Here is a 15,460-nt window from a genome sequence, read left to right on the forward strand (position 1 = left end):
GCCCTTGTTTCAATACCTGTTAATTTGTACTCCAGAGTTTACTTCATCATCAACACACCAACACCAACACCATCATCATCATCGTGTTGCTGGTTCATTTTTGATCATCCTGCCTGAGTGGACATTTTGTAGTTTGCGGCACAGCAATCTGCTGTCTTGTCTACCAGGAGGTTCAAGCTACAATTCAATCCGGAATCAAACTCCATGGTTCCCGTGGAATTTTATTCCGGCTCAAACTAACCATGGACTGAACTGGTAGGAGGTTTGGAGGAATGAGTTTTGCTGCGTTATAGTCGGCGAGTGTGCAATCCTGCCGTAAATCTGGCTATAAATCACTAGTAAGGATAGGTCATCAGCTTTGTGGCCTGATGGTGTCATCGCATCTGTTGGCTCGAGGGAAAATCCAGACCCAGCTATAAACTGTCACAGGCAGAGTGATTCATCAATGTGTGCCGTCCCTCGGAAGGACGTTAAACGGGAGTTCCATCTGCCGGCATTGGTTGGTGGATGCTAAAGATACCACGGTGTCCTTTGTGAAGAGTATAGGTGAGCTATTGCCAACACCATGAACAAATTCTTGCCTGATCTACTTAGTTGAGCATCATGCCTGGCTTGCCGGTTCATGAAAGACTCGAGTCAAAAACTTCTGCCAGCCAACCCCACAAGAATGAAGACAAATGGGGCAACTCGACCCAAAGTGTAGTCTGCCATATTTTTGGTTGATAACAAAGTCGTACTGTCAAGAGAGACCACCATGAAAGGGGTGCAAGAGTTGGTCTTTCAAAAGTTGAATGGAATCTGCTCTGCAACCTTTGACAAACGTTTCTCAATTGTGAAGTCACGATTAAATGGAACATGTATTTATTTTAGCAGAGGTCTGCGGTTTTTGAAATTTCACGTACACAAGCCAAGTTACCTAGATGGCTGTCATGCAACATAATTCAGCCAATCATAGCCATGATTTAATAATGTTGTGAAATAATATTTTTGAAATATCTCGTACACAAAAGTACATGGACTATCATCAGTCAGTTGGACGGAGCTCATTTTGATGTCCCCTGTCTCTGACCTTGTCGAAGGGGCATGGGACAATTACTAGGGCATTACTCATTTTGATGTCCCCTGTCTCTGACCTTGTCGAAGGGGCATGGGACAATTACTAGGGCATTAGTAAACAATGGACAAACATCGGTTTTAAACATGGTTCCCCATATGATGAGCCAGGCATTCAGTTGGAAAATGCTCTCGGCACGAGAGTGCACGTCATATAATTAGCGCAATGTATATGTATTTTCTATTAAAGGTCTAAGATACCATTGGAGGTGTACCTCGTTGTGGTCCCAATTAGGTGCAAACCTTTCCTTAGAAACATCTGTTGCTTCTTTGGTGCATAAAATTTCCATCCTCTGGTTACCTCTGATTTTGTTTGATAGTGCTTATAATTACAACTGTATTGTTACGGGTTCGGGGTGGTGGAGGTCATGAGAAGAGTTCTTGGACCCACTGTCCAACCGACCGTGAAGCCGACGAACTGCAGATAAATCCGCGGCACGACAGGTTGTTCAGCAACCACAGATGCTGTCTGAGACACTAAATTTAGGGAGGGTCCAGCATCCAAATCCCACTTTACCTTCCTGAGTTTCTTGCAAATTACATCATCCCAGATAAAGACTGTGCTTCCAAATGCTCCACTGTTGATAAAATAGCCGAGTTATACCGTAAGCGGAACGTTGGCTCATGTCTAACCATAACGAAACAGCAGGGTGAACTCCCCATCACTGATCACACATACATATTGTTGTGGTTTCGCTGGTGCGTCGCCACGAGCATGACCACCAGATGGAGCAGTGGAGTCGTCTTGGCTCGATCGCCCGGAATCTAATCGTAGCTTCCGGACAACTCTGGAACCCTACTTACGGGTGCCTTGACGCACTATAAACCGTCAATATTCTGTCCGCGCGGTACAGGGTCAATCGCCGAATCTCGATATACCTAATTATCCGTGCAGACAAATACCGAGAATTTATACCTCGACGGAACTCGTACAGAAGCGAGCCGCTTAAGCGCGCTCGTTCCGCGTGCGTTGCCGAGCAGTTCTATCGCCGAGTTCCGTCGGCCCAATTATCTTGTTACCCCAGCAATGGCCAGCTAATCCCTCCTACGCACGACACAACCAGTCGATGGCAGAAATGGACACGACGAGCTGAGTACATTCAACAATAGGATATTTATTACAAGCAATGGGGGAATTGCTCGGGAGCACATAAGGGAAGATATAAACCGATTATTAGAAGACACGTATGTACAGCACGGCACTTATGCAATTCACTACTTGCCAGACTGGCGCCACAAACAGACACACGCACACCCAGACAGAATGATTGGAGCCTGAGGGTCTTTATTGTGGCTCTCCAGCCGAGGAGGACAGTCCGGCTGTGAGCCAGGGGCGGCAGGCCGCAAACGCAAGTAGCCTGCCGTCCCCTTCTCTTGGGACTCCGGGTGGCGTTGTCGAACCAGCCAGGCGGAGCCTCCAGCTTTGACAGGAAAAGCTCAGTTGCTGGGGCGAGGTCGATGATAGCGAGAAGATTTCCAAAGTGGGGAGCCGGGTCGAGGTTGATGTCCAGAGCAGAGACCGAAAAAACCTCAGAAACCAATCTTTATAGGCCCCTCCCCCATCCAACGACCTTTGTCGCATGCGCCCTCGTCATCCCTCCCATTGGACAGGAAGTATCGGGCGACTCCTTGTCCGCTCCCTATTAGAAAGGCACGTGGTGGGCGGGGCGCTCCCATCCCTCTGGGCGGAGTCTCCAGCGGGGGCGTTTAGTGGCTCCGCCTACCGCTTCACCTCAGACCGTGTGCTCAATGGCGATTATCTTGGATCGGAGCATCGAAGACGCCTGCTCTCTGCCGATTGGCCACGGAGGGACGCCATGCCTGTATTGGACTCCGCCCACGCGCGTGCCTGGAGAACGTTGAAGTGCCAGTTCCATGCCAAACGCGAGAATGGTGCCGTTGTTGTATTTATTGTAGTTCTAAAACAATCGTAGCGCATCTACACTTATTCACCCATTAGACAAGGGAAAGGAGCTATCTATAAAACGCGTACTTACCGATATAACTAAACTAAAGGTCCTGAATGTTAAGTGCGATCGTGGTTTCCAGATTCGCAACAATATGTAACCAATGGAAAAAGACAATCGTGCAGTTTGGAAGCTCATTTCTAAAGGTTTAGCAAAATGGCACGTATGTAAAAGGCAAACAGTCAGTCAGAAGAAAGCTCTTACCCCAAGCACATAAGCCCACTTAGGAAACTTGGTCACTGTTTCTACACACAGGCACCTCATTCATTCCAGGAAAATTAGATAATTAAAAAAAAAGATTGATAGAGGAGTGAAGAAGGTGGAGTGTGGTGTTGACCCGGCCTCACCCGTATTTGAGTCGGATGGCTGGCGTGGTAACAAATGAGGTGTGGGGTGTCGTGCGAGTGCTGCAAAAGACTTTTGGACTCTGTTGATACTCTGCAAAACCAGGGAAAGTCATTGAGGTGCGTGCGATGGTAAGTGAAAGGATATAAGGTGCATGAGTCAAGCGTGTGAGGAGATAAGTTCGCTCGTGAGAACTGCTGTTGGTTCGCTTGATGCTTGAGAGTTTGTGGTTGGATTTAATGTTGGCATAGGAGATAATGCCAGTGTAGAGGTGGTGCCTGTATCTCTGCGTTCGTTCCATGGTGTTCCACATGTGCGGCACTTGGAGTAGATCACCTTTAACTCTCTCAGCACTGCTCTTAACTCTTGAATTCCCTCACCCACCACAACTCTTCTGCCAACCAACCACACGAACCTCAACTCCTTTTCCACTCCAACCCACTTGCCTCGACTCTGCCAGGCATTTGATGGCCCTGGCTTCTGTCTTCTCCCACGTCCGCCTTGTCCGAACCACCATTCTCAGTGCCTGTATATCCGTGGAACGATAGCTCGAGGAGGCCATCTCTCAGGGCTGGGAGAGTGGGTTTCCACCCACCCTGGGCAGAAGTCAGAACCCCCCCCCCTTCCTCCATGGAGCTGTTTTATGGAGACCTCTCCTATATTCCAAGCGCACTTGACTCGTTACGAGGGTTCTCCTACCCAAGACTGTCTTTACCCCATGGGCAGCCGGTTTAAGGAACAAGTTCCTTCAACAAAGAGGAACAAAAGCAAGAGAAAGGTTGTTTACTTACCTGGTCTTACTACTGTGTAAAGTACTGCAGAAAACTTTTGGCATGTTTTGAGGGTGGCCAACCAAGCACCGATGTAGCAGTAAAAATTTACATCACATTTGAGTACGTAATAAATAGACAATCCTTTCGGCCTGACCATCGGAGTGAGGATTCGCGTTGTACGTACTGGTGAAATTGCTTTCATGTAACATTGGAGGTGTTGTGTTGACGTCACACATAAGGATGCATCTATCTATAATTCCAGCTGTGTGTGTGTGTGTGTGTGTGTGTGTGTGTGTGTGTGTGTGTGTGTGTGTGTGTGTGTGTGTGTGTGTGTGTGTGTGTGTGTGTGTGTGTGTGTGTGTGTGTGTGTGACTGCTGTTTCTCGACAACCTCTGGTCCGATCTAATTGAAACTTGCCAGGTATATTGCTGGGGACCTGAGGATGTGCCTTTTCAAGGTTTGATATTAATCGGACAAGTCCTTCCCAAGTTATGGCCATTTATTTACCAAACCAATGGGAAGACATGTTGTTGCATGGGCGTGGCCGATGGGGAAGGGAAGCACAGCCATGTTCCCCATTACAGGTTACAACGTACGGGCTTCTGGAGAGAGATGACTTCGTGTATTCTAATAATTTCTCGATTTCTTATGCTCATTTATAGATAAACACAATGGCCCGTTATGATCGTTTTTATATTAGACGGTGTATAAATTTCGGGAACATCAGCGTGCTGGTATGCTCCGAACGAGGAAGTAAATTTTTCTCTTCTCTTCTCTTTTTGTTTTTCCTTGCCACGACATTGCGAAAAGGTAAAATACGTTGGCGCTAATTGAATAATTGGGTATGAAAAATAAATTGCGAATAATCGAAACTGCGAATAATATCGAACTTCCCGGGTCACGCACGTACGGGCACGTGAGAGCGAAGAAACGGCCCGTGTGGCTTATTTATTTATTATTATTATTATTATTATTATTTTTTTTTTTTTTACGGGCACGTACGTACTAGTAAGGAAATGATGCAGGAGGAGGCCATTTGGCCCATCTTGCCTGTGCCACATCAACACCAGCCCAATTATATCCGTCAAAATGAGGCGATGTTGGGGGAATGTAGATGGGACAAGGGGACATCCCAAGGGAGGCAAAATAAAAATTGGGTGTGTATATAGATATAGATATAGATATAATATAATGTATATCATTTTTGTGGGGTTTTTTTCTTAGCTCACCTGTGAGGTAGTACCAGGGAGCTTATGGGATGGCATGTTGTTCATCTGTCCGTCCATAAACACTTGCAACTTATCAGAAACTACACACAGTATTTTGATGAAACTTGACCACAACCTTCATCGCCCGTGATGTACCAAAGTTTGTTCACGACATTAAAAAATTGGGGCCATAACATCGGTTCAATGGTACATTTTACCGATTCCGTCCCACGATGACTTCCTCCTCACTATCATTATTCTACCAGGTGAGTGCCCTGGGGTATTGCCCCTATTTTTTACTCCTTTGGGGGGTGGGGCAGCGAGAGTTGGCGAGGGTGCTTCTTGGATGAGAAATACACAACAAACACACAACACTCCTTGTCGAGAAACCCATAGACAACACACCGCACAGATGCACACAATCACCCATGCATACTTAAACTGTGTTCAGGTCCTGCCAACATCCCTCTACCCCTCTATCTCCATAACTTCCAGGTACCTATCTAATTCTAATTTAAACTTATCTACTGTTTCTGCTGCCACGACCTTTCCAGGGAGACCATTCGATGCATTAACTACTCTTCGAGTAAAAGTCCCCTGCCTTGCTACGATCTTAACTCTCCTCTTCTATACTCTCATGCTGTGGCCCCTGGTCCTATCACTGTCTATTCTGTTGAATAATTCATCTTCACTTATTTTATCTCTACCTTTCATTATCTATACCCTTAAATACACCATACTTTTAAACTTTTAATATAAATATATATATATATATATATATATAAATTTATATATATATTATATATATATATAAATTTATATATATATTATATATATATATATATATATATATATATTATATATATATATATATATATATATATATAAATTTATATATATATTATATATATATATATATATATATAAATTTATATATATATTATATATATATATATATATATATAAATTTATATATATATTATATAAATATATATATATATATATATAATATATAATATATATTGCTGGAGAGAGAAGCACAAAACAGTGAGGAACAGAGACATGAGGAGATCTATGGAAGGAAGGGGGATGGGGTGGAGGACACGGGGTAAACAAGATGGACACGACAGGGAATTTCAGGAAGGAAAGCAGGGAATTTGAAGGAGGTGGGTTTTGGGTGCATTAGCGGGGGTAGAAAAGATCTAGGATTTGGATGGGGGAAGACGAGATGGTAGTGAACAGCTGTTTTGAAGACCTGCAGGGAAGAGTGGGATTGAAGAGAGTGTGGGAGTTTGTTCCAAATGCAGGAAAAAAAGAGGAATTAAAGAGTGAAAGTGAGCAGTGATTCTTGATTTTGGTAGTTTTACCAGAAGGGAGTTGCTGGAAAAGTTTTACCAAGAGGGTTACCTGAAGTGCCCTCTAAAAATATGGGGAAGATGTATCTCCGACAGAGTTGCGGGGGGGGGGGGGCGAGACCGGAGAGGAGACTGTGGAAGACAGAAAGACCACCGACCTCCCTGCGGTGAGAGAGTGAGAGGCCCAAACACTCAGCCTCACCGTGGGAGATGCCAATGATCCTAAATGCCTTGGTTTCCACAGCGTGAAGCCGAGCAAGGTTGGAGGCATGAGTACCATCCCAGAGGGGAGAGCAGTGCTCCATCAGGCTGCGGATGAAAGCTTCGTAAGTGGTCAAGAGCTCAGGAGGGCCGAGGAAGGACTTTTCACGACGGAGGATTCTCAGTCGGCGACTGGCTTTGGAGGCGAGGTTTGAAATGTGGCTATCCCAAAAAAGATCATCAGATAGTGAGACCAAAGGCTTGAAAGAAAGGACTTCTTCCAGAGGATTGTTGAGAAAGTGGATGGGGGGGTTTTTCTAAACGGTCCTTTCAGAGAGACATAGTGAGAGTGTGAGATTTGTCCGGATTGAAAGACATGTTCCACGTGTTGGACCAGTTTGTGATTTTATCCAGATCTGCAAAGAGTGAAGAAGCTGCGGTTTGCCAATCTGATGGATGACCGATGGTACAGCAGAGGGTGGAGTCATCAGCAGAGATAAAGAGGATTTTCCAGAGTCGGAGAGATCATTGATGAAAACCAGAAAAAAGAACAGGGCCCAGAATGCTACCTTGAGGAACTCCAGCCTGGACAGGAAGAGGGGATGAAAGAACTCCATTTAGGACCACACGCTGACTGCGACAGGAGAGGAAGTCTGCGAGCCATGAGTGGTGAGTGGACACGTCCTTGGAGAATGGACATAGATCTGACATAGACCAGGTGTTATCACCGTCTTGTCGGCGGTCTACAAACACTTCACCACTTCGAATCCTCCCTGCGTGCCATTGCTTTACCAATATCGTTCGTTGTATTTCTGGTTCACGAGCACCAGCCAGAGTGACCACTATATTCGTTATTTATGTCTGTCTGTCTGTCTGTCTGTCCAGAGCACAACTTCGTGGAATGTGATCCGATTTGGATGAAACTTGAATATGATGTTGATATCAATGCCTCGTTTTGGCTTATGGCGATGGGCGGAGCTACACCCATTGTGGGCGGAGCCACGCCCATTGTGGGCGGAGCCACGCCCATTGTGGGCGGAGCCACGCCCACTTGTAATTTTTGTTTTTTAAATATTTTTTCCTCGATTTTTTTAATCGAAATTCCCGCTCGAGAAATTGTGCGCATTGGCCATATGTACAACATATAAAAAAATTCAGTTTGATTCGGTCAATTTTGAGGGAGAAGATCGGTTTTGAAGAAATCGGCGGTGACAGACAGTCGGGTATTTTCTTCTGAAACAATCGACATCGTCAAATCCCGCTCGTGAACCATCGTCGTGTTCAGACTTGTTTTGTGTATAATTTTAAAATCTTTCACCTCAGTCCGTTTCTTTTCCCGCCGAGGTGGACACGGTATATCACGGAGGTTGTGGGCCGTAACAATGGTTCGAGCGGTGTGTTTGTAATGATATGTTTTCAGGGCTGATTTGTCAAGAATCCTTGGAGTTTCATATTTTATAATTAATGTCGCAGAAAGATTAATAAAATTAACATCTTGTCAAAAGTAATAAGTATTTCGTTTTAATGAACAACAACTAAGGAAGTTCCGTTTTGGACTCCCGCCGTTCGCATGATGGAGGATCCGGAAAAGGCCCGTGGTGGTGGTGGTGGTGGTGGTGGTGGTGGTGGTGGTGTTAGTGTTAGTGGTGGTGGTGATGAAAACACCATGATGGAGCGAGGTGAGGAGAGCGAGGAAGAGCGCGATGTGGAGGAAGGGGAGAGTGAAGTGGCCAACGTGATGGGCTTCGGCGGATTCGGAAAGAAAGCTCGGACTTTCGACCTGCAGGCGATCTTCGAGCAAACCCGGCGCACGGCCATGGAGAGGAGTCGGCACGTCTTGGCGGAGCGGGAAGAGGAACAGGAAGAGGGACGGGGACGAGAGGAGACGCGACACGTCCCCGTGAGTGTGCCGTCCCCGCTCCTGCCGATCCAAACCAACAAGCCTCGGCCCTCTGTGCGAGCGACAGACGCTGACGCCGAGAGTGACGAGGACGAGGATTCTGTTGACGATGAAAACGATGAAGAGACGATTGAAGATCGAATCCCAGCGTCGCATGAGATCACTCTTCACCATGGCAACAAGACGGTGTTCGCTCTGAGCCTGGACCCTGCGGGCGCCAGGATCGTCACGGGTGGTGCCGACTGCTCGGTGTCCTTCTGGGACTTCGCCGGCATGGACAGCTCCTTGCAGCCGTTTCGCAGCGTGCAGCCAATGGAGAATCACCAGATCCGCGATCTGGCGTACAGCACCACGGGTGACGTCATCCTGGTGGTGTCAGGCTCCGCGCAGGCCAAGGTGGTGGATCGCGATGGGTTTCCGGTCATGGAATGCATGAAGGGAGACCAGTACCTCTCTGACATGACGAACACCAAGGGTCACACGGCCATGTTGAACGCCGGATGCTGGAATCCCAAAACCAAAGAGCAGTTCCTCACCTGCTCCAACGACGGCACCTCACGACTGTGGGACGTGAACCAGCCCGGACGATGCGTCTCGGTGTACAAGGGTCGGTCAGCGCAGGGTCGACGCGCCGCTCCCACTGCGTGTGTTTTCGATCGCTCGGCCGCGATGTTCGCCGGCGCCTGCACGGACGGGTCCATTCAACTCTGGGATCCGCGGATCAAAGTACACCCGAAGTTGATTTGTCGAGGTGCTCACGCTCCCGGTGGACACACCACGTCGCTCTGCTTTTCCTACGACGGCAGTTGCCTTGCTTCGCGAGGAGGTGACGATACGTTGAAGACCTGGGATGTAAGATCGTTCAGTCAACCGGTCGCCGTCACTTGCGATCTACCCAATCTTTATCACTCCACTGACGTTTGCTTTAGCCCTGATGACAAGTTGCTGCTCACCGGGACGTCTGCAAAGCGTGGTGGTGAGGTTGATGGGCGGTTGGTGTTTTTGGACAGACAGACTCTATCCGTCGCTTATAGCATTGACACTGCGGTGGGCATTGCTTCCTGTCTCTGGCATCCCAAGGTGAACCAATTGATGGCTGGGACTACGACTGGCCAGGTGCGTTTGTTCTACTCCCCGGAGCTCAGCCAGAGGGGCGCCAAGCTGTGCGTGGTGAAGCCGACGCGGCGAGCGAAGGTCGACCAGGGGGTGACCCAGGATTACATCATAACGCCGCACGCCCTCCCGTTGTTCCGTGAACCGCGGCAGAAGAGCACGCACAAGCAGCTGGAGAAGGCGAGGTTGGATCCCGTACGCTCCCGTAAACCGGAGCCACCGGTCGCCGGCCACGGACGAGGTGGACGCGTGGGCATGCACGGAGGAACCCTGGCGTCGTACATCGTAAAGAACATCGCGTTGGATAAATCCGACGACAGCAACGCGCGCGAGGCAATTCTCCGACACGCCGGCGACGCAGAGGCCAATCCTTACTGGGTCGCTCCTGCGTACAAGCACACTCAACCCAACCCAATTTTTGCTGAAGAAGAAGAAGAAGAGGAAGAATCCGATGAACCTCAGTGGAAGAGACAAAAAGTCTGACCATCGTGACATCGGAGTTGTTTGTCGGCTTTCCCCATCGTCCTGGGCGTGTATCGAGCAAGCTATCGTTCTCAACCATTGTTCAGGTCTACGTCTTACCATTTTCATTGTATTGCAACAATACCTTGTTGTTGGGTTAGCAGGTTCCTTTAAAAAATAAATAAATAAAATAATCCCTTTTGTACCATTTTCACCCTTGGGACAATGTTGGTATTCCCATTGTCCAGTGTTGATGTGCTCCCTCTCTGATTTGGGACTTTAGAGGTCATCTTCCTCATTGGTGGAATATGCGATTCACCTTTCCCTCTCATACACACTCCCCTTCCATCCTTTGTCTTCATCCTCTTTCCATTTTCTCAAGTCACCATTGAGCACTTCATCCTCGTTGGATGCATTTGACGTGTACGTGGAATTCTCAGTGGTTGACACGAGGAGTCTTACAGCACCTCGCATACACGACGTAAAGTACCTCGACGTACCGTCGTGTACGCGTGAAGGAGTACAGTGAGAGCGAAGATGGAAGAAGACTTGAGAAACGAGACCGAGGATTTACCAATGCCAAGCCTTGTACGATATTTGGATTCCTGTAGATCTGGGAATTAATCGATTGATTGATTTCGAAGTAGTTCTACTTGTCAGACTTGCGTTAAGTGCGGACACACAATGATTACAATAACCTCCCACACCTTCGGGCACGGTGGAGGACGACGAGAATGAAGTGTCCTTGAGCTTTCATCGTGTGTGGTGTGTTTTCATTGTGGTCGATGGGACGGGTCAGGGCTGGTGCTTTGCTGGTCGGGTGTTGCACCAACGAGTATTCCGTCCGGTTGAGGAGGGGTTGTTGAGCCGGCTGTCCCACCAACTAGTATTGACTGGTGGATGTTAAGATCGCATGGTGCGTTTTGAAAGGATGTGTACGAAGAGCAAATTCCAAACTCCTGCCTTGTCGGTACCAGATCAGTGGCACAGCTACATTTCAGTAATCAGGTAACCAGCAGAGCAAATTCATGATGATATCCAAAATCTATGCACTCTCTCGATTGTACGTATCCCATTAACCGAACCTCCTTATATTCACCGTTTCTAATCCATTTTGAAAAATTTGGTCCTGCAATACCAAGCATTAAGGACATCTACATATTAGGTACAGCTGGAGTTGGGGCACTGAAACTAAGAGGTTTTTTTGTGTGTAAGTTTGCAGTAGTTTATCCCCTTTAGTGTTTTCCACTTGTGTATCAGGAAAAGAATCTTGCCTGGTTATTAACACGCTTTTCCCAGTTATTAAGATATAACGGTTGGAAATAAGAAATCGTATAAAGTTTTACTTTCTCACAATCTCACTTCGTGGGACTCACTTCGGGACAATCTCAACCAAGGCGTGTGTGCGCTCTCCTCTGAGCTGTGTAGCCTGGGTTTGGAATCCTGACCCAGCCATAAACTGTCATCCTGGTGTGCTATCCATTAAGCTGGGTGTCCCTGGGCAAGTGTGCTGGAAGCGTTTTAGGATTTGGAGTGGGGTGGGGAAGAATGGTGAAAGGCCAAAAAAAAAAACCAAAACATTTTGGCCTCACAAAACAAAAAGGGGGACTTGCCCATCCTACTTCCGCCGCCCTCGTTGGACGTTAAACTCGATGTGGCGTCTGCCAGTCTAAATTGAGGGATGTCAGACTCCACGTGATGGTGTTCTTCATGAAGAGTCGTTATCCACAGAAGTCGTGAATATTACAAATTCCTACACTCACCTACAGGGGCACTGCTGATATGCTCCCAGGAATGGTGGAACGAGCTGGCTCGTCTGTCTGCGTACGTAATAAATAGATGTATAATTTGGTGTGAATTGGAGAATCGACCTTGTAGCTGCAATTATATCTCAAGAAACGTACCTTGAGCAGCTACGAATCATTCGAGATTAAAATACCTCCACTCATCCCTCAGATTCCCCACAAAATGGCGAAAGAAGGAAATTGTTGGAGAACCGAGTGAGGTTTTGTGGTTGGGATGGAAACTGAGTGAGGTGAGGTGATTTGGATGGAAACCGAGTGAGGTGAGGTGATTTGGATGGAAACCGAGTAAGGTGAGGTGGTTGGGATGGAAACCGAGTAAGGTGAGGTGGTTGGGATGGAAACCGAGTGAGGTGACTGATTGGGTTGGAAACCGAGTGAGGTGAGGTGGTTTGGATGGAAACTGAGTGAGGTAAGGTGGTTGGGATGGAAACCGAGTTAGGTGAGGTGGTTGGGGTGGAAACTGAGTGAGGTGAGGTGATTTGGATAGAAACCGAATGAGGTGAGGTGATTTGGATGGAAACCGAGTGAGGTGAGGTGGTTGGGATGGAAACCGAGTGAGGTGAGGTGGTTTGGATGGAAACTGAGTGAGGTAAGGTGGTTGGGATGGAAACCGAGTTAGGTGAGGTGGTTGGGATGGAAACCGAGTGAGGTGAGGTGGTTGGGATGGAAACTGAGGAGGTGACTGATTGGGATGGAAACTGAGGAGGTGACTGATTGGGATGGAAACTGAGTGAGGTGAGGCGGTTGCCATGGAAACCGAGAGGTGACTGATTGGGTTGGAAACCGAGTGAGGTGAGGTGGTTTGGATGGAAACTGAGTGAGGTAAGGTGGTTGGGATGGAAACCGAGTTAGGTGAGGTGGTTGGGGTGGAAACTGAGTGAGGTGAGGTGATTTGGATAGAAACCGAATGAGGTGAGGTGATTTGGATGGAAACCGAGTGAGGTGAGGTGGTTGGGATTGAAACCGAGTGAGGTGAGGTGGTTGGGATGGAAACTGAGGAGGTGACTGATTGGGATGGAAACCGAGTGAGGTGAGGTGGTTGGGATGGAAACTGAGGAGGTGACTGATTGGGATGGAAACCGAGTGAGGTGAGGTGGTTGGGATGGAAACCGGGTGAGGTGGATGGGATGAAAACCGAATGAGGTGGGGTGGTTGGGAAGGAAACCAAGTGAAATGAATGGGATGGTAACCGAGTGAGGTGGTTGGGATGGAAAGCGAGTGAGGTGAGGTGGTTGGGATGGAAACTGAGGAGGGGACTGATTGGGTTGGAAGCCGAGTGAGGTGAGGTGGTTGGGATGGAAACCGAGTGAGGTGAGGTGGTTGGGATGGAAACTGAGGAGGTGACTGATTGGGTTGGAAACCGAGTGAGGTGAGGTGGTTGGGATGGAAACCGAGTGAGGTGAGGCGGTTGGGATGGAAACCGAGTGAGGTGAGGTGGTTGGGATGGAAACCGAGTGAGGTGAGGTGGTTGGGATGGAAACCGAGTGAGGTGAGGTGGTTGGGATGGAAACCGAGTGAGGTGAGGTGGTTGGGATGGAAACTGAGGAGGTGACTGATTGGGATGGAAACCGAGTGAGGTGAGGTGGTTGGGATGGAAACCGAGTGAGGTGAGGTGGTTGGGATGGAAACCGAGAGGTGACTGATTGGGTTGGAAGCCGAGTGAGGTGAGGTGGTTTGGATGGAAACTGAGTGAGGAAAGGTGGTTGGGATGGAAACCGAGTTAGGTGAGGTGGTTGGGGTGGAAACTGAGTGAGGTGAGGTGATTTGGATAGAAACCGAATGAGGTGAGGTGATTTGGATGGAAACCGAGTGAGGTGAGGTGGTTGGGATGGAAACCGAGTGAGGTGAGGTGGTTGGGATGGAAACTGAGGAGGTGACTGATTGGGATGGAAACCGAGTGAGGTGAGGTGGTTGGGATGGAAACTGAGGAGGTGACTGATTGGGATGGAAACCGAGTGAGGTGAGGTGGTTGGGATGGAAACCGAGTGAGGTGGTTGGGATGAAAACCGAATGAGGTGAGGTGGTTGGGATGGAAACCAAGTGAGATGGTTGGGATGGAAACCGAGTGAGGTGGTTGGGATGGAAACCGAGTGAGGTGAGGTGGTTGGGATGGAAACCGAGTGAGGTGAGGTGGTTGGGATGGAAACTGAGGAGGTGACTGATTGGGTTGGAAACCGAGTGAGCTTAGGCGGGTGGGATGCAATCCGCGTGAGGTGAGGCGGAGGGGATGGACACCGAGTGAGGTGAGGCGGTTGGGATGGAAACCGAGTGAGGTGAGGTCGTTGGGATGGAAACCGAGTGAGGTGAGGTGGTTGGGATGGAAACCGAGTGAGGTGAGGTGGTTGGGATGGAAACCGAGTGAGGTGAGGTGGTTGGGATGGAAACCGAGTGAGGTGAGGTGGTTTGGATGGAAACCGAGTGAGGAGGTTGGGATGGAAACCGAGTGAGGTGGTTGGGATGGAAACCGAGTGAGGTGAGGTGGTTGGGATGGAAACCGAGTGAGGTGAGGTGGTTGGGATGGAAACCGAGTGAGGTGAGGTGGTTGGGATGGAAACCGAGTGAGGTGAGGTGGTTGGGATGGAAACCGAGTGAGGTGAGGTGGTTGGGATGGAAACCGAGTGAGGTGAGGTGGTTGGGATGGAAACCGAGTGAGGTGAGGTGGTTGGGATGGAAACCGAGTTCGTGGTCATCTGCGTACCCGGGGACTCGTTCCTGTCCCTTGTGTGTCCGTGTTTACACGTGTTCGTGTTTGTCGTTTCGAACTTGATCTGAAACGTTAACACTTTGTGTTTTCTCAGAATTTGACAGATTTTTCTATCGACTCCATCGTGTCCCCACGAAGAACTACGTTTTGTTGCTGTTCAAACTTCATGCAGATACCGGCGGGGCGATTCATCGGTCGTGTTTGTCGTCCTTTGGATGGATGTTAAGCCGGGTGTCCCGTCTGCCATCATTAGATGTTAAAGATCCTTCCAGCGTCCTTAACCAAGAGTAGGCGAGTTATCACCGGCACTCTGAACAAATTACTGCTTGATGAGTTGCTGGGAAGGCAATGGCAAACCACCTACTGTATCACCTTTGACAAAACAACCAAAGACCTGCCTTCAAGCAAAGCACTCAATCCATCAATCTTCTCAAGCTGTTTCTTCTTTTTTTCTCCATTCACACTAGTTTTATCTTATATTCTGTCCTGTATTCGTGGTGTTCGCATTCAGCGC

At 48.3% G+C, this 15,460-nt stretch overlaps 1 protein-coding gene across 1 annotated transcript; it reads left to right on the forward strand.

The window, feature by feature from the left end:
- Positions 1-8,534: 8,534 nt before the first annotated feature.
- Positions 8,535-11,191, forward strand: WDR70 (WD repeat domain 70). The gene has a single exon (XM_085856267.1). The coding sequence runs from the start codon at positions 8,536-8,538 to the stop codon at positions 10,456-10,458; it is 1,923 nt and encodes a 640-aa protein (XP_085712393.1). The 5' UTR covers position 8,535; the 3' UTR covers positions 10,459-11,191.
- The last annotated feature ends 4,269 nt before the right edge of the window (positions 11,192-15,460 follow it).

Source organism: Eptatretus burgeri, chromosome 15 (assembly GCF_056783735.1).
Source record: "Eptatretus burgeri isolate ZD-2024b chromosome 15, Ebu_testis_v1, whole genome shotgun sequence".
NCBI lineage: Eukaryota > Metazoa > Chordata > Myxini > Myxiniformes > Myxinidae > Eptatretus > Eptatretus burgeri.

Excerpts from the sequence above, each read along its gene's own strand:
- WDR70 (XM_085856267.1), top strand. The coding sequence starts at position 8,536 with ATGGAGGATCCGGAAAAGGCCCGTGGTGGTGGTGGTGGTGGTGGTGGT.